At 33.5% G+C, this 20,757-nt stretch overlaps 1 protein-coding gene across 1 annotated transcript; it reads right to left on the bottom strand.

The window, feature by feature from the left end:
* Window positions 1-45: 45 nt before the first annotated feature.
* On the bottom strand, window positions 46-20,757 carry LOC134856003 (uncharacterized). The gene is made up of 3 exons (XM_063872370.1): window positions 20,589-20,757; window positions 20,143-20,249; window positions 46-592 (listed from the first exon to the last, which is right to left on the bottom strand). The coding sequence occupies exons 1-3, from the start codon at window positions 20,632-20,634 to the stop codon at window positions 425-427; spliced, it is 321 nt and encodes a 106-aa protein (XP_063728440.1). The 5' UTR covers window positions 20,635-20,757; the 3' UTR covers window positions 46-424.

The following is a 20,757-nucleotide window of genomic DNA, read 5'->3' as shown; positions in this document are numbered from 1 at the left end:
TTATTTAAGATTAGCTAGAGGTTTCAGGAAACATCAATGAGAACCTTGAAACAAAAAGTTCGTAGCTTTTTGATAACTTTTGTTTATAATAATAATAATTTGTTTGCAAGTGAAGTCATTACACAAACAAAAATACAAATGCAGAATTCGTGAAACCATTCAATTCTTTTCAGTTTCATTTGTTATCATATATATGTTTGGAAGTCATTTCTAGCACAAAAAAATTGCAGCGGTCAAATTACGATACTAGGCTTATGTTTGCAGAGCACTCTCTAAAAATCAGAACTGGAAGGAATGGAAAAGCTCAGCGATATAGCGCGCTTTTATAGTCACAAGCTGAAAGTTTTCAAACCTCATAATCAGCGTAAATTGATTTCAGGTGAAATAGTTTGTTATATTTTTGTCTTTAATTGATAGTTTAAAATCAGAGCAGTTTTTTTGGTTTCTCCACTTCCCAGTACTGGTGTGGACCTGGTCTGTACGTGAACATGGGCATGTTGGACAGCACTTGAGATGTGTTCACGTCCTGTTCTTTGTTCTTTTCTCGGTAGCCAAGGGAATAGTGGGCACCCGACTCACTACGAGACCATCTCTGAACAAGGAATGAAAACAAATTATGTCATGATATCGGTTCGCAAAAACTAAACCCAACAAACAAGCCACTGGTAGTTTTTTTGTACTACTGGAACCTGATCTAAACTATATTTTATGATTGGATAAATTAAATGTTTTACCAATGTAAAGTATTTAATATTAACCAATCACAATCCATCTAACTAACAACCCACTTATTTGTAAGTGCTGAAGTTACTTGTAATTTCAGCACCAGAGAGATTTGAATTTAACTTAGAAATTAGTTGGACTCTCCCGAGCACTTCAGCAGCCGCAATAAACCAGTATACCCTAGATCTATTGAGCCTAGCAGAGACTAGTTAAACAACCTGAGACTAGATAGTATAAGAGTAAGATTAGGATCGGTATTAGACTAAGAAGTTGCACGAATCTATCCGGCCGAAAATAAGATAGCGTGACGAGCAGACGGTGTACCCTATCCGAAATTACTCTATGAGTTACACTTCGGTCCTAACTCATCTGGTGCGACCATAAGTCTCGAACAAGACCTTAATAGATTAGAATTAACCAAAATAGATTAGAAATTAGACAAAAACATTTACAAAATGTTATACGACAATAATTTAATTGAAATGTCTCTCCGACTCAATAGATCAGAGCCAATATTCCGAACCATAACAGAACTACCCGGAATTGGAAGAAGACCTCGAACCAAAGACGACATACGACAAAGTAGAAACTTGCCGTATAGTTATATGATAGTTCGGCAAAAGCCAGAACAAACTTTTATATTTCGAATACTACTGGCAATGAATTTAGATTTTCATTTGCAAACATAAAACCTTGAAGTTAATCTTCAAAATCATTTCAGGCGCTAAACAAAATTATTAATATACAATAACGATTGATAAAAAGATCTAAGATCGTTTTCCTAAAACTCTGCAGTATTATACAAAACATGTTTGAAAAATATTTATTGAAAAATAAAAAATAAAAATTAGTAGCATGACAATAAATGGTTAGTAATCATAAATCATCCTGTTGTTCCAGCTCCATCACCTAAAACATAACAGCAATCATAAACCCACTAATATCATCAAAACACTAAATCTTTCCTTTACACACATTTAAAATTTTATTAAAACTTAAATTCACTTAATTTTAAAACCAGATCATCAAGGCTTATCCTTGGATCTTAAATCATTTTCTACTTAATTAAATTTCAAATTTGATCATCAAGGCTTATCCTTGGATCAAACAGAACAACTTTGTTCTCCCCCACCTACTTAATTAGTGTCTAACGACCTCAAACGTCGATTCACTACCCAACCCTTTCTAAAGACCCAAGACTAATAGAAATTTTTAAACAAAACTAATCATTCAAATTAGGATAAACAGTGAAGAACTTCGGTTATTCATCCTTCACTTGACCCCCCCTCTTACCAGACCCAGGATAAATCTTAGACTTAGTAAGTTTAAAATAGTATCTAACGAACTACTCGCGTTCTAATTATACCTGAACCTTGTGGATCGATTTACTATTCTCCAACCCTTGAACACAATCACTACCCCTAAGTAAGATTAAGTAAGTTAACACCTTAACTTATACTAGCCACGAGAAAGTAAAAAATCATTCTTCGGAATCGATATACTTTTCTCTCCAACCCTGAACAAACAGACCCAGGTTAAGCTAACCAAAAAATCGTAAGAACTAACAGTTTAGGAAAATAGAAATCATTTAACAACCTTTTGCATCCGTCATTCTAAACCTTATGTCATTTAAAAACCTAGGAAATAAACAAACAATCGTTTTACACAATTGTGAAATAGATAACAAAAAATACGACCTTGTAATCACACCTCATACACAAACAGTTGGATACATTAGAACAAAACGACAAACACTAAAGAGAAAAATAATAACTAAACAAAGACAAATAACACGAAAAAGATTTTCAAAAAATCGAAACGCATTTTCAGAATCAGAAACCAACAGTTTAGACGAACTTTACAAACTAAAAGAATCAATAGATAAAAATTGCCCAATTCACGATCAATTATATTTTTCTGACTCAGAAACAACTTCAAATTCATCACAAAGAGGAAAAAGAAGAATAAAAAAGCAGTACAAACACAAACCAGTACATCTATACAATTGGAATCAACCAATTCGACACATTAATAATTACATATTAACAGTCATCGAACGGGAAAATGAGTTCAACACACACCCCAGGTGAAGAAACTCCAGATGATGATGAAATCTTTCCTTTTATAGTAGACGCAGATACTGATAGAGGACAACACATATTTTGTCAAAATTTACTCGTAAATTTATTTGAACCCGGAATCAGTCCATGTAAAACAGAGTTCCCCGATGTAAAAATCAAAAGACAAATCATAGATCACTATCTAAAAGATATATGCAACATAACACAACAGTATGGAATCTACTCCATAGAATTTACCTCACCAAACCATAATAATAGAAAATATACAATTCAAACAGACGACCTTGATTTAGAATTTTCAAAAGTTTTTTCAGAATATATAAAAAGCATCCAATATCATAACTCACAAAGAGCAAACTCCATAGTCACCAATGAAGTTTTCACAATAATATATAGTTATATTTCGATATTAGAAAACGAAATCCCAATAACAAATGTCTCACCGACAGAAACATCTAAACATTTGAAAGTACGACATGAAATCACACTACTCTCTAGTTATTTAAACATCATTAAAGAAAATTTCACGAAAGACGACGTTTCACAACATACAAAACACGATCTACAAAAAATTTTGGCATGGTTCATAATAGATTATTTCACACACAATATTGATTTAATTGCACAAGCAAGAAAAAATTTTAGACCCCAAAACTCGAACGATGATACCGCTATCACAGAACAATCAGATTATGTTTGGGACCCCGAATGGTCTCATCCCGCATTTATAAGCTTTCCACAATCAATCTCAAGTCAAGCAATAGGTACAATATCTTACATAAGAGATTATGTAAGAGTAATACCATTAACAATTGATGCAACACCATTAAACTATAATACATTTTTACCCGATACACAAAATAATAGTTTAAACTCTACAGTTATACACAATGAAAACCTCAATGGAACTAGGAATCTTACTCAACAAGATATCCAGACACCATCACACTTCATAAATGAAGAAATTGTACACACAACAACTACACAACAAAGTATTTCACCAATACGCCCAAATTTAACAACACCAAGAAATACAAATCCTTCACAAACACAGGTAACCTTACAATCAACCGTTAAACCTTCGGTTGCCCCTAAATATTCACATATGGATTACCAAACATACAGACCCATGACAATACCATCAAAAACACGCAAAACATTCACTAGAAACAACTTTGCAGACCATAATTATAATTATACACATCCATCAAAAACATATAATCAACCACAAAGAAATTTTAACCAATATACAAGATCTCGAAATTGGGATAACCCAATGGCCCAACCTAATTCAACAAATTTCCAAACAAATCCTCCACGGGATCACAGTGAAAATTACCCATTTTTTCAACAAAATAAAAATAAAAAACAGACATCTTATCAAATGGATTATTTATCCTCAGATGATGATTTCTTACAACCAGATATATTTGCACAAAATACTCAAGAATATCGTAAACAAGGAATACAGAGAACACGTACAAATCATAGAAATTTTTCTCCACAACCAATAGATGCACAAAATCAACAACCAATTCAACAACAAAATCCAATTAATACACAATCTTTTCAACCAATTCAACAACAAAATCCAATGACTGCACACTCGTATCAACCATCACAAATGCAAAATGAAATACCACTCCCATATTATCTCCAACAACATGAGATAACAAGAAACCAACTTTCAAATTTTTCTCAAATGCCAAATGCAGCAGAATCATTACAAATGACAATGAATCCATACCTTATGGGTGGATCATGAATAACATCAAACAAACCTTTAATGGTTTTCACAGGAACAGACCCTGAATACTCTGTAGAAGATTATTTAAATGCAGTAACAGCAAATTTGATTTTAAATATAGGACCTGAACCAATTAATACGCCACTACATCAAAACTGGATACATCGACGCACAGCGTTAATACAAACAACCTTAGATGGCGCAGCCCAAAAATGGTTTTCAGTACTACCTCTAGAAGTAAAATCAAACTGGAAAAGGTTTACACAAGAATTTTCAAAAATGTTTGACTCCGAAAGAAACAAACAACAACAAAGAGTTTTATGTAATGAAATTCGCAGATTACCAAACGAAACCATCAAGCAAATAGCAGTACGAATCGAAACACTAGTTCGAAAAGCATATTCATTAAATACACATGACTATAAAAACACAAAGATGACAGAAATCTTAATGATGACCTTAACACCACAATTAAGGAAAATAGCAATAAAAAAGAGAGCATCACATCCTTCTTCAATTCGAGAACCCGATTTAGATTTTCGAAAACTAGTAGACAAATTAGAACAAGCAGAAATCACGATGAAACTAGAAGAAACGGAAAATCTGAAATTACAATACGTTAACAGAATTGAAACGACTCCCACTAATATTAATAATATACAGGAATCAGAGACAGACCTCGTTGAAAAAATCACTGAAATACTCAATATCTACGAAAAGAACCCAAACTTAAAAGGCAAACCATCTTTCAAAAAATGGTGTAATTATTGCCGACGATACGGACATAGTATTTCCGAATGTAGACAAAAACAGCAAGACAATCAAAATAAACCTCAAAAATATAAAGAACCAAATAAATCATTCTATCAATACATGAAAAAAGATCAAAATCTACCGAACAAAACAGTCCACAGCAACAACAGTTCAGGAAAACCACTCCCGAACAATACAAATTATACAAGAAATCAATCACCATATAACTCAAGTTATAGAGGAAGATCACCAGAACGAAGAAACACGTATAATTCATCACAAAATCACTACAATAGACCAAATAGTCGAAATAACTACTCCAGATCAAATTCAAATACACAACGATTTGTTTCTAGATCTAATTCCCAATCAAGAAATAACTACTACCCAAACAACCAATCACGAAATTCATCATACAATAGGAATAGAAACTACTCCTATAATCGAAATAGAAGTTATTCAAACAACCGAAACCAGAATTACCCGAACAATCGATCAAGGAATAACTCATATAATAGATCGAACTATAACAGACCAAACAATAATTACCAAAACAGATCACGAAATAATTCACAAAATCGACAATCAAGTTATAATAATCGTTATAGAAATTATTCCCAATCACCACACCGGAATAATAATAACTATAATCATTCTAATAATCGCCACAGAAGTAGTACACCTAAACATCAAAGACAAATCAATCAAGTACAGTCAAATCCAGAAACAACATCAGACCCTCCAGGTATTGATGACACAGTAACTGATACGTTACAACTCAATCAAATAAACTGTACATCATCAGATTCAGAAAGTGATACTGAAAACACTCTTTCTATCAATATGATAAAAATCGAAAATTACTATGAATCTGTCATATATGAACAACCCTTTCCATCACACATATATGAAAATCAATCAGAATTTCTTCAAAATTATTACACTACACCCATAAATTCCACACCAACGACGCAAGAAACAAACGAGATTAACACTACAGATCAAACCAATAAAAATACCAAAACAAAATGCTTGAATACAAACCACATTTATCAAAATATACAAAAAGAACAACCCAAAGAAAAAATTTGGACAATACCATTTCTCTTAGAAAGCCCAAGAAATAAAGAATTTCAATCACCAGACCTTGAAATAGATTTTTTAATTGATTCAGGAGCAGAATCAAACATAATAAACATCCCCACATGGAATGAAATAAAAACTTTACACCCAAAGCTAACACCTCTTGAAACCTCCAGTAAGTTAGCAACAGCACAAGGATCAACATTGATAAACTACGGAAAAATCCAATTATTTCTCCTCCCCACCAGAACAATGGAACAAAGCAAAATTTTAAATAAGCCATTTAAACAAATATTCCATATCACTGACATTAAATATAATATCATTGGAATACCATTTATTTCGAAGTACATACCAACAATTAACATACTAAATAGTAAAATATTAATCAAAGATAAATATACAAAAACAAAAGAAACATCCTTAACATTTTTTCAAAGATTAAATAAACAACCACCATTCTTTTCAAAATTCTACCCGATATTTAACCAACAAAGAAAACACCTAAAACCACTATCAGGAAATATCTATAATTTTTCAATCAAACAAGTTCACCAATATGATAAAGAACAAAACAAACAAAAATTTTATATGTCAGAATTTGAATTCAAACCTATTCACAAATTTTTCAAAATCACAATCTCATCCATAAAATATTTGAAAAATTCGAATTCCGATATCATTTCCTTACATGTCTATAACAACACACCTTACCAAGTAACATTACCTTTAGGACTTTTAGGATATTGTGAAACCAACGCTACAATATCACCAATACACGAAAAAGCCTATCGCGTAAATAATATACTCCAATTACTAGATATTTGCCAATCTACAATTCTTAATGAAGAATTATCTATAAATAATATAATAAGTAACGAAAACAGAAATACGGATTATTTCACAAAAACTCCATATTTCAAACCTACATTCAACATAAGTAACTACACAGAGGACCAACAAAAATTTTTAACAATGTTTAATTTCCAACATTCACAAATAACACAAGACGAATTCGAAAAATTAGCCAAACAGCTAATTAAATATTCATCAGTCTATGCAACATCAAAATTCGATGTTGGGAAAATCAGTTCATCACTACATCTCCCGTTAAAACCAGACGCAGTTTTCAAAAAACAGAGAGCAAGTAAAGTACCAATTCACTTACATGATAAAGTGAACAGATTACTTGATATTTTAGAACAATACAACATTATATCACCAGTTAATAAAGAAGAACAACCAAAAGGCAACACATTTATCAACCCCGTTATCATTCTAGCTAAAGGAGAATCATTAAAAAATCGTTCTCGATGCTAGATACCTCAATTCACTTATAGATGAATCAAAATGTAATTGGCCCATTGAACCAATACAAGTTATTTTAACAAAAATAAACGGCAAATACTTTACAACCGCCGATATGAATAGTGCATACAATCAAATGCCACTAGATGAACAATCACGACGTTTAACACAATTTGTTATCGGAAACCAACAATATGAATTCAACCGCTTATTCTATGGAATATCCATAGGACCAGCAGCATTTTCAGCTTTTATGAGCAAAATTTTTAGACCACTAATACTCAAGAAAAACGCAATCACCTATTTAGACGATGTTTTTATGCAATCACAAACAAAAGACGAGATGTTCAATGTTTTAGAAAAATATCACCAAATACTTCAGAACGAAAATCTGAAGGCCGCCCCCGATAAATCACACTTCTTTTTGACAAGAGTTAAATTCTTAGGACATAATATAGAAAGAAAAACAATCACTCCATTGAAATCACGCATTGACGCTATTCAAAAACTTCAACCACCAACAAATAAAAAGAAAATCCAAGAATTTCTTGGAATGTTAAACTTTTTAAGTAAATATGTTTATAAAATGCAATTATATCTACGACCATTTTATAACATCCTTAGACAACAAAATAATTTTGAATGGAACACAGAACATCAAACACGATTTGAAGAAATGAAGAAACTTTTAACTGAACAAATTTCAAACACAATTCCAGATTCAAATCAACCATTTTATGCAATGTGCGATGCTTCGAACTTTGGCATCGGTGCAGCACTATTACAATCACATAAAGGTACAAATAAAATGAACCTCATATCAGCAAATTCTCGATTATTCACTCAAGCAGAGCTACGACTCTCAACTCTAATGAGAGAATGTACAGCCATAATATATACACTGACAGAATATGAATTTCTGATACTTGGATCAAAACATCCAACAGTTCTATTCACAGACCATAAACCAATCATCTTTCTCTTTACACAAAAATCTAACCCAAACCACCGAGTTTACAGATTTCAACTAATTCTAATGAAATTTCCAAACTTACATATAGTTTGGACTGCAGGAAAAAATCTTGCATTACCAGACACCTTAAGTCGAAATACACCACCTGAATTACTTACACGAAAAACAACAGTTGAAATACCCAAAAACATAAAATTCTACCTTGCAGAAAACGAAACATCACCCCGATTGGAATGCAAATATGCAGTAAAAACTGATATTGAACAATCACAAATAAATAGTTTACAACATTTCCCACTTTATTTAGATTGTCAAAATAATCATTATGAAGTTGATTTACTTGGAACATCAACTTTCAAACCAATCCCATATTCTCAATGGATAAAAAATAACACCCAACAAAAACGAACAAAACAACACCCGCCTAAAAAAGACCATTTTCCACTAATTGAAAAAGAAGATTTAACTGATAAAATAAATTTATCAGGACCACAAACAAATGATTCAAAATACACAATAAATCAAGTTTTTGACCTTCACGACCCACTTGACACAATACCCTTATCTAAATTAGAAATCGAAAACATTTTTCTCCCCCCAACAGAAACAATTACAGTTTCAACACTGAAACAATATCAAAATCTTGACCCGATAATTAGACAACTAAAATCATGGCACAAATATAAAACTAAACCTATCAAAGCAGATTCAACCATTCTAGGAAACAAAACACTCCTCCGATACTTTCGCAAATTTAACAACACAACAATTAACGAAAATACAGACCTTTTAGAGTATAACCTAAATGAATCTACAGTTCCATGTCTCCCTTTAAGTATGATTCTTATAGCTTTTAATATTTCACATACACAAAATATTAAAGGACACTCTGGATCAGAAAAAACATATTCAAATTTTATACAAAACTTTTATTTCCCAAATGCACCAATTTGGATAAAAGTACTATGCAATGATTGTATAGTATGTCAACTAAATAAACCTTACCCGAATCAAAAACAAATAGCACAAAAACAAGATTTTAAAGGACAAAGCTTGTACTTTAACCATCGTATCTCATTTGATACTAAGGGACCAATTTCACCCTCATCAGAAGGAAACTCCTACATTATGGTAATTGTTGACGCATTTACACATTATGTAGCACTTAACCCAGTACCACATTGTAACGCTTATTACGCTTACACAACACTCTATGAACACTGGATAGCAAAATTCGGACTACCAGAAATTTTAGTTACAGACAACGGTACAGAATTCATAAATAATGAAATTATCACACTATGTCATTTATATAACATTAAACACAAACCACGTACATCTCATGCACCTTGGACAAACGGCTTAGTCGAAGGTATGAACCGTTCATTACAAGAATATCTTAGATGTATCATCAACGGAAATGATACAAAATATACCGAATGGTCAGCAGATGTAAAATTATTTCCCTTAGCATATAATTCACAAATTACGACAACTTTAGGAATGTCACCATACGAAATGGTTTTTAACCAAAAGCCACGCAAACCAATAATGTTTACAGCAAATTCTCATAAAAACGCACAAGGTTATTGTCAACCAAATAAAGACTCAATTTGTTATAACCTACCTTTACATACACACGATGAAGATCATTTTCATCACCCACAAATTCTTAAACTAGCCTCCGGTACACACACCGAATGGATTCTAAACAGAGATAAAAAACACAATGAAATTTATCAAAAAATAACAAAAAAGTTATTACAAAGACAAAACATTAATGAACAAATCAATTCACGTTTTACACCAGCCTCCGAATTAAAAATTGGAACATTTGTTTTAATACCTAATTTTAATACTCAAAAAGGAATTTCTAAAAAATTACAACCCCTTCGAAAAGGACCATACCAAATAATTGCAAAACCCACTGATGTCACATATAAAATTACCGACTCAAACAAAAAAGAAATCGTTCAACATCGAAACAACCTATTACCTTATTACCCAAAAGAATACGCACTCCGCGAATTAACTCAATTATATTCTTTCACAGGATTAAAAATCATTCAAAATGAACCACATCTGAAAAACACAGAACAAAATGATAACCCCACCGAAAATCAAAACACAAAACCAACCGCCACCAAAAACAATACACAAAACCATAAAGAATCCCCAAAACAAAGAAAAAATAGAAAAATGACCGAACAAATAATACCCCAAGAACAAATCGACAAATCAGAAAATAGAAAAACAACAAGACTCCGAAATCAACCACGTAAAAACTATAAAATATTCATCCCCCAATCTAAAATTTTAAAGAAAGTAGAATTTCAAAAGTAATTTTAACATTTGCTTCACAATCTTGAAATCTCCAAAACATTTTTCATTTACATTTTTCAAAATAACATGCTGACAAGTACGTAATAATTCTAGTTCAAAATAGACCAATAGGATTCATCCAATCCGTCACTTTCTCTAACTCAAACTAAGACCAATTAGACGAATCATATAGAACTCCAGGCACATCTATAACTATAACTTTACGACCTCCAGGTCAAAAATAAGCAAACCACTCCAACTTGACAACTAAAATAAATATCACCATAATACCGTACCCCTCCCTTATCTAATAACCCAAAGATCAACAATATTTCCCCAACTCAGACCACGAATACCCCCAAAGCAAATTTGTTAACTTAGCCTAAAGTAACAAAATGAACATTTTAATTAGCCTAAAGTAAAAAAATCTCACCATACCCCGGATCATTTGACAAACAAAAATAAAGAAAAAGACGACCTCCCAGTCACCATGAAAATTGCCCCCAACAATTTTTTACAAAACTCAACCCACTTGTCAAAAAACTAATAAATAATCCGACCACACTAGAAAATCGCCTCAAACAGCAAAAAATATTCGACCAATAGATCATTTCTTAAATGCTCTTCTCTCAATCAGTTACTCAAATACTCATAAATCTTAAACATTTTTTTACAATACTTGAAACCTTTATAATATTTCTTTTTGATATACTTGAATCTTTTCTAATAATCCTAATCATTTTTTGTAACATTTTTTTAATTTTCTACACTATACTCGAACTATTCCTCCAACTTTCCAAAACCCTTGATTATATCCACAGGTACGATTTATACAACTTGTCTAAATGATACGAACAATTTTCAGTAGAACTGATATTTTTTTATTGTTTGTAATTTTCATAACATTTTTATCATCCCTCATTTTGACAATATGTAAATGTATAAAGAAAGCAATCCTCACATTTGCCCTAGCAACAATCCTTCTAATTCTTTTTTTGGAAGAATATTATAATAAACACAAAATTTCTCACTAAAGTAATAATTCAAAAAACTATCAAAAATTGCTACCCAACAGTCACAGAATCAGTCTTCACCGACATCATCCCAAGATAACCAAACACCACCTTCAACTACTCAAAATCCTCAAACATCTACACGAATTTCTTTTCAAGACAATCCATACACTTTTGAAGAACGACATACTCGTTTATCAGAACCACTAGAACCAGTTCAACGACAAGCACCTTTAAGCGAACCAACATATAACCTATATCCAACACTACCACAAGAATTAAGTAGAATAAAAAATTCTAGTCAAAACCAAAATACAGTCGAAATAAATAGACAAATTATACATCCTCGACGAAACAGAAATTTTCAAACTCCCCGAGTTCATTTTGATATACCTCAATCCCCATCACAAAACACTCCAGAAAACCCCATTGGTATATTACCAGAAACCCCTACGCTTCTTTCACAACGAAGCACCTCAAGCCTACCATCAGATTACTTAGGTTCAACACCAACATCTGAGCAAATACGTGAAAATCCCTTTAACCCCCCAAACCAGGCATCACGACTACCATATTGGACTACACATTCATTTACACAAGGTGAACCAAATTTAGTCAATGACCCCATAGATATTTCTACGGATACAACAACATCCTCATCACTACCAGAAACATTATCACTACCATCAACACCATCAATAAGTCAGTTTTCACCACCACCTTTTAACTTAAATTTTCCAAATAATCTCGACGCCAGATATCGAGAACAATCATCAATAAATATTCCTTTAAGACTAGATTGGAATACATTTACAGCACCTCCACCACTATTTGGACAACATCAAGAAAGTAACCGCCTTCATAACTGGGCACTTAATAGATTACAATATCGCCAAGATATTCACAACGATATCCGTGATCACAATATTCAAATACTCCAACAAAACAGTTTACAATTAAAGTTTGAAATCACAGTTAAGTTAAATAATATTACCCAACATCCCTACCCATTAAATCCACCTAACATAACAGCTCAATCACTACCACCACCGTTTATAACTACTGAAGTAATATACAAATACGACAGATATACCAAAAACACAATTGGCTACATTACATTTTATAATCCATACTCAGGATTATCATACACATGTATATTCTAAAATTATTAATTTTTCTCCAACTCCTTTTTCTAGTAATCTCAAATCAAAACATAAACCCTTCTCCTCGTACAGGACCACAAGATTTATTAGTAACACATTACGATTGTGAAGAAAATGAACAAAAAACACTACATAAATATGCAATAAATCAAGTATCACAATGTGAAACAGAACCACAAGCTATAGAAACCACAGATGTAATAGCAACACTCTATTCAAAAGCCCGAGCAACAACAGTTACAGGTTATAAATTCACAGCAACATTTTCCGAAAAGAAAGTACATTGTTCACAAGTCTCGAACGGAAACAAAAACCGACTTGACCATGAATCATTTTATCAAAGTAATATAGAACGTCTTTTACATCTCAATCCCGACGATTGTAAAAATGAATTACTTAGACTAAACATCACACAAAATAAAAACTCCCAAAGAAAGTTAGTAAATTTTCAAGTTTTTCCAGACTCTGTACATCAATCACAACTTGAAAGACACCAAGGACATATAAAACTAGACGAAAAATACCCGTATAACGGCGCACACGGACGATTAACCTATGACCTACACGATAAACATTGGATACCACACATTGGTATAAATGACCCATCAAACTGCAAAGCAGACACAAAAAATAAAGGATACCAAGAAATAATGTTTTTCGATTGGAAAATACAACTCGAAAAAATACAACTAACACGAGATTTATCAGATAATACAATGATCTATCAAGGAATCCGATTACCTTGTAAAAATGATCAAGGTTATTGCGACCCTACAACGAGAACACAAGCAACAATTGTTTGGTTCCCCGAAGATACATGTACAACATTTCAAGTAGCAAAAATACACGCTCGTATGATAAAATTTCACGAAAAATATTTTATACAATCAATTCCATATGAACAAGTCCATCCATCACGAAAACTAAGTTCTAATTTTAGAAACATAGACAATATAGAAAACAAATTGACACGTTTTCAAATATATCAAGAAACAGAACTTGCATGTAAATACAGGAATCCACTTCACAGAACACAATACTCTGAAATATTAGTTGAATACGAAAAAGGATTCGACATGACCACTGGAAAAATAAAAATCGACCCATATGCCACAGGTCATCCTTTAAACGAAGGAACATCCTATATACCAGTTAATTTTGAAAAAAGCAACGGACAACCTGGTGGACATCTAAAACCCCATGACACCAGAAGCACACGCTTACAAGAATTATCACTAATGAATACTACATATTTCGGTAATATCCACTATGATATTCATTTAGATATGAAACTAGATTATACAATTAGCCGAATTTTTCAAGAAATGTCACTCTCCGAATTAGAAACACTACACCACCTATGCGAATTAGAACGAACACAAATATTACAATCACTTGCACTAGCAGTATTAAAAATACCCTATGCAGGATACTTATTATCTGGAAATAGATCAAATTTTTTAGACTATGAAGGAAACATCTTATGGTTTTATACTTGTACTAAAAAAGTATCACCACTATACGTTTTTGAAGATAAACGATGTTATAAGAGAATCCCTATCTTTTATAAGAATAAAGTACATTTCGTGGATACACTTTCACGAAGAACCTATTTCTGGGATACCGCAGTCCCATGTGGATCAGAAAACAGCCACAATGTAGTACAACTAAACCCTGATGAAAATAAATATTATCTTCTCACACCATATCCCACATTAATGCAATCACTCAAAAAATTTTCACCAGAAAGCATTCGTGCTATTGCTCGAAACCCAAATATAGACTTACAATCAATAGGAATCTATTCAAAATCAGATATTCAACATCACATTAGAACACAACAATTCCAAGAATTATTAACACAAATGGACACTATACAAAGACAATCAATAGACCAAAATTTACGCAAACTTGCAGAAACCGCAGGATTTGCCGATATCTACACGCAAGACTATAGCGGATATTTTAAAGACATTAAAGATTATATATATCTAAACGGTGAAAAATACCGTCCCCAAGATATATCACCAATTAACATTTTTAGCTTTGTTACACTCAAAAATGAGATCCTCGATTTTCTAGGATGGCCCTACTACATCTTAGAAAAATTGACTATTTTATACGCAATGTTTAACTTTATTGGATTTCTTTTCTCACTTTTAAAAGGAATCTACAACACATGTGCTATACACACACAAGTAAACAGACAAGCAAGTGTAGCACGCATACTATTTGCAGGATTTTTTGGAATCTTTTCTACATCTATAAACAAAATTCTTTTAGACGCACAAATAAAAGAATATAACACAAAAATAACAACACGACAAAATACATACGACGAAGAACATAACAATGTAGACATAACGCCAACGGCACCACAATTACCACCCCTACCAAATAACCATCCACTATCCCTAGTCCCACGAAATTTTCGAAACTTAGCCATCACACATAATCCAAATTTTCGACACACCACATCACAAAGTCCCATCCAACATATAATGACACACCAGTCACAAGATGATAATACTTATGAACAAATTATTGAACAACCCCATACCACCGCTTTTCAATCTCAAAATAATCATTTTTTTAGCCCACGATGAGCCGCCAACTTGGATCACTACACCGATCAAATTCCCACCCAACCAATCTTACCTCTCCAATCCCAATAATACCACTTTTTGCTTTTCCGCCACCCGATTTTCCATCTAGTAATGTAACATCAGGCATGAATTCCGACACTAATTCACACATCTCAGTTTTATATTCCATCTCACAACTCAATAACCCGAATATTGAAACCCCCGATGAATTTGCCGACTCAGAACCATCCCCATCCAATAATTTTCATTACTCTTCTAATTTTTCTCAACCCCCTTTTCAACCCATATTATCCAATAACCCTGACCCAATCACTCCCACACCCTCTTATGCTTCCCAAGTTACCCCAACCTACTCCTCATACCATTCTGACCAATCATCTCATTCTCCAGACACCCCCCGAATCTCCCCAGAGCTAGATAATTTTATTACCCTTCAACAACAACCCTACCACCTTAATACCCCAACCATAAACCAAATCTCCTCCACAATAAATTCATCCAACCCCCCTACCCCTACACCCTCTTCAAATTATACTGAATCATTAGCACCATCATCCACATCAACTGAATCTTCACTCAACACTAATAGAGCTTACCGCACTTTTAAAAGAAAGTTCCCCAACCATCCTTTCCCAGCAAAACCAGGAACAGCCCGTGAATACATCAACCACCCCAAGCATACTAACACAAAAGAATTTTTAGCCATCACCTTACCCTCATTCCCACAATACACCTTAAACACCCCCACGACACTAACGAAACACGCAACTTCGTAGATGAATACGTTTTAATGCCCACTCTCTCTTGGACCTCATATTATCATTTCACTAACCCTCTTTGCTTACCTTTATCTAACACTCACATTGATATAGAGCGAAATACGGACATGCTATATCGACTCACTACACCACTAACACCTAGACAATTTACTTACGTTGGATATAAAAAATCACTAAAAACACACACTGCACCTAGAGCTAACGAATATACACTCGAATACTATGATCACAACATCATCAGAGCTAACCAAGATCAATTCTTAGACGACGATCGCTTCGCTAATCCACAAATTACCGAGAAATTTTTCATCAAGACACCATATACATTCACACTAAACATCTTCGACCGAAAGTTTGATCACATTATTTCAGAAGCACTAACAGACACACAAGCATACGAAAGTTTTAAAGAACGCTTCCAAATATTTTCACTAACCTTTCATTTCCTTGCACCACACGAAAGAGATTTACACTGCTCACACGATATCATGTTGCGCACTAAACAAACCCACACATATAGTTATTATCGCTTCATCCAAAATCACTTTGACCTACACACACCTTCTAGACAACCACACCATCGTTTTCAATTCATTAATTCCAAATACACTTCACCATTTTTCCTAAATTTCACATATTGTATTAAAGACACTAACCTCCATGGTATTCTTCGTAATTATGACCCCATAACCCAAATGTACATCTTCTGTCCCATTACCAAGACCTTCAATGCCGAAGAATCCCGACCCTTCCTTATCCCGCACGAGTTTGTACAACCCATAGAAATCCCAATTTTAGAATTCATCCACAACACTAAATTCAATCACAAATTATATAATCTAATCCAAAACACACCTTATGAGTTTGCAGTTGGCACTGAAGAACTAACCACTATCAAGGCACTTCAATTGCTTTGGCCACTGCTTCAGACTAAAAATATCATCCGCATCTTAGCTAAACTACTAACAACTTCAGAACTAATTCACGACATCTTCCCCCACGGTTTTTTCCCCGACGACTAACAGGTAAGTATGAATTAAATGAATATTACTAACTAATTAAAATATTAAAAAACTCACCATACTTTATTCATGTTTTCTTTAGATTTTTAGCCTTCATCCGACGATCACCTACAAAAAACCACAAAAGACAAATAAAAATCGCAAATTTCATCAAACAGATTTCAAAAATTCTATTAATCTCTTACACTTATAAATTTATAAATTTAATACCAATGCAGTAAATTCATTTCTAAAATTTTCCCCCACAAGCAGTAAATCTAATTATGATGAAAATTTGTATCTTAATATTCCCCCATGACTAGCAGTAAATTTCTAAATTCTATGTAGTAAATTAAATAAATGCAAATGCAGTACTAACCTTTTGATATTTTCATTCATTCGCACAGAAATTCTATCCACACTCGCACAGCTTGCCCACGAAGAATTGTTTAAAATAATGAATTTCAGTTTCAAGTTTTCACACTCAACAACTCTAACATATAATAACATGTTTCAAACTTTCCTTTAACCCGGTTGGAAAGGAATCATATACTAAACAAAACTAACCAACGCAGCTTACTAAATACCACAAATCATAGAATAACAGCATGACTTAGAAAAGGAAACCAACGGTACCCAAACCGGATTAACCCAGTTTAAAACTGGATAATTTATTCTTTTGAAGACTATTATAAAGTCTAAGAAAGAAATAATAAAACACAAAAAAGTCGAAAGACAAACCCATACCACAAACAATTTGATTTTTGAAAAAAGGACACAACCAACAAAACATAAGTAAGACCACAACAAACCCAACATAAAACGTTGTCACATAACAGGACCCCTCACAAAAACCGCACGAAATCATACTCCCACTCCTGGCCTAACCCACCAGGAAGGACGTCCTGAGCATGCTCTATAGCCGGCCTAACCCACCGCGCTACATCCACGCTTTGTGACCACACCTTTATTTTTAATAAGAGCTACTCAAGTGTGAGTAACTCTTCAAAATAACCGAACTAAAACAAAAAGCTTTTGTGAAAACAACTAACTAAAATCATTATTAAAAAATATTAAACTAATAAAAGTTTTATAAAATGTAAAATCACATGATGCAATATATAGATCAGAATACAACACCAAGGACGAACATCAAAAGACAAGACGACCCCACTACACTCGAGAGAGAATGACCAACTACAATCGATATGCCGCTCACAATCACAACTCAAAGGATTTAGAGTACGACTTGACCTCGCAGAAAAGGACTTCATTGAACTAGACCAATGACCACCTCGATGTTCAAGTATACGTACAGATCCGAGTAACCAGGCATCCCCTCCACGCACAATCTCCACGCCATTCCCAAACTAGACCATACACAAAAGAAGTTCTCCACGCAGAACAGAAAAACCTGACATAGCAAACCATTCTGAAATCAGAATTGATTTTGTTGCAGAGAACTCAGTCGTTGTCACAAAAAGAACACAACGTCTTAAGTCTCTAACTCCAGCTTCCTGGAACTTCTTTAACAAAAAGGAAACAGAAGAAATAAGATGTTCGCCAAACACCAACTTCCATCATCCATCCTTCGAATTGCAAAAGAACTATTCTAAAAAACTCTGTAAAACCCGGATGGGTGGAACCTGATCTAAACTATATTTTATGATTGGATAAATTAAATGTTTTACCAATGTAAAGTATTTAATATTAACCAATCACAATCCATCTAACTAACAACCCACTTATTTGTAAGTGCTGAAGTTACTTGTAATTTCAGCACCAGAGAGATTTGAATTTAACTTAGAAATTAGTTGGACTCTCCCGAGCACTTCAGCAGCCGCAATAAACCAGTATACCCTAGATCTATTGAGCCTAGCAGAGACTAGTTAAACAACCTGAGACTAGATAGTATAAGAGTAAGATTAGGATCGGTATTAGACTAAGAAGTTGCACGAATCTATCCGGCCGAAAATAAGATAGCGTGACGAGCAGACGGTGTACCCTATCCGAAATTACTCTATGAGTTACACTTCGGTCCTAACTCACTACTCATTAGGAAAATTGAACTCGTTTTTTTTTCTTGGAAAACTAAACTCGGCTATTTTCCTGGAAAACTAAACTCTGCATTTTTACTGGAACAGTTAAGTAGGCTTTTTAAATCTACCATCTCGATCACCTGTGATTTTTACCAAGTTGCATTAAAATTGCCCGACTGTTTTAAAATTCCACGTGCATGGCAAATAACGGATTCCAAACACATTTGGTATTCATCTTCAATATTGAGAAACTATATAGTTAACGCTCAAAATCTTTTTCGTCGGTGGTTGGGGGACACGAAGAAAAAGCACGAACTTTAAAGTTTTGCGAGCAGTTGTCACAAGGTTGCAATTTCTGACAGGTGTGCAAAAAACAGGTGTGGAAATTTCATTCAAATTGTGAATTTGATCATTCAACGGTAGGATCACTCAAATCGAAAAAGGATCGAAATGTATAAAACGTTTCTATTGACCCTTGGATATACTATTAATTGCAAGCATTACTCTCAAAAGGAATTTGACACAAAAAGTTTCAAGCAAGCTGGACTAACCCCACCTGGCTTCCAGGAGCGGCACAGGTTCCGTTCGTCAGCCGGATTCACGTGGCCAGGTTGTCCCTTTAGGGCAACACTTCGATACGACACTTCGGGTCGAGGATCTGAAGGACAAATTGCGCATTTAAGTGGTAAGAATAGGCATGAAAAATTGCAGTGAGCTTTGGCTCATAATCATCTCATCATGAGTTTTGTAGGTTCGGCCTTTTATTTAAAAAAAATGAACAGCCAAAGCTAATAACGTTGTAGCATTTTTTAAAAACTAGATAACCATTTACAACGTGGCGTTTTATGTCCAATATAACCATCGAAGAAACTAAAACTGTTAACTATGAAAGCATAAGAAGTAACAGTTGACTATGCAAAAAACTCACACAGATTAAAAAGGGAGAAATAATTGCAATTTTTTTTGGTCATGACTTGATTTAATGAATATTTCTTACCTGCAAATGCTTTCTGCGACACTGTCTGAAAGGTTAATTTGTCCATTAGCCTCTTTTCAATGTAGTTTATTCGTAAATCTTTTCATCTAGATTTTTAGATAGAAAATTGTCTCTAATTGAGTTTAATACCACGCAGAATTTGAATTGTCGATTCATTGATACCAACTCA

The sequence above is a fragment of the Symsagittifera roscoffensis genome, unplaced genomic scaffold, assembly GCF_963678635.1.
Source record: "Symsagittifera roscoffensis unplaced genomic scaffold, txSymRosc1.1 SCAFFOLD_203, whole genome shotgun sequence".
NCBI lineage: Eukaryota > Metazoa > Xenacoelomorpha > Acoela > Convolutidae > Symsagittifera > Symsagittifera roscoffensis.
The sequence above is the reverse complement of the archived record's forward strand: the minus strand, read 5'-3'. Positions and strand labels throughout refer to the sequence as shown.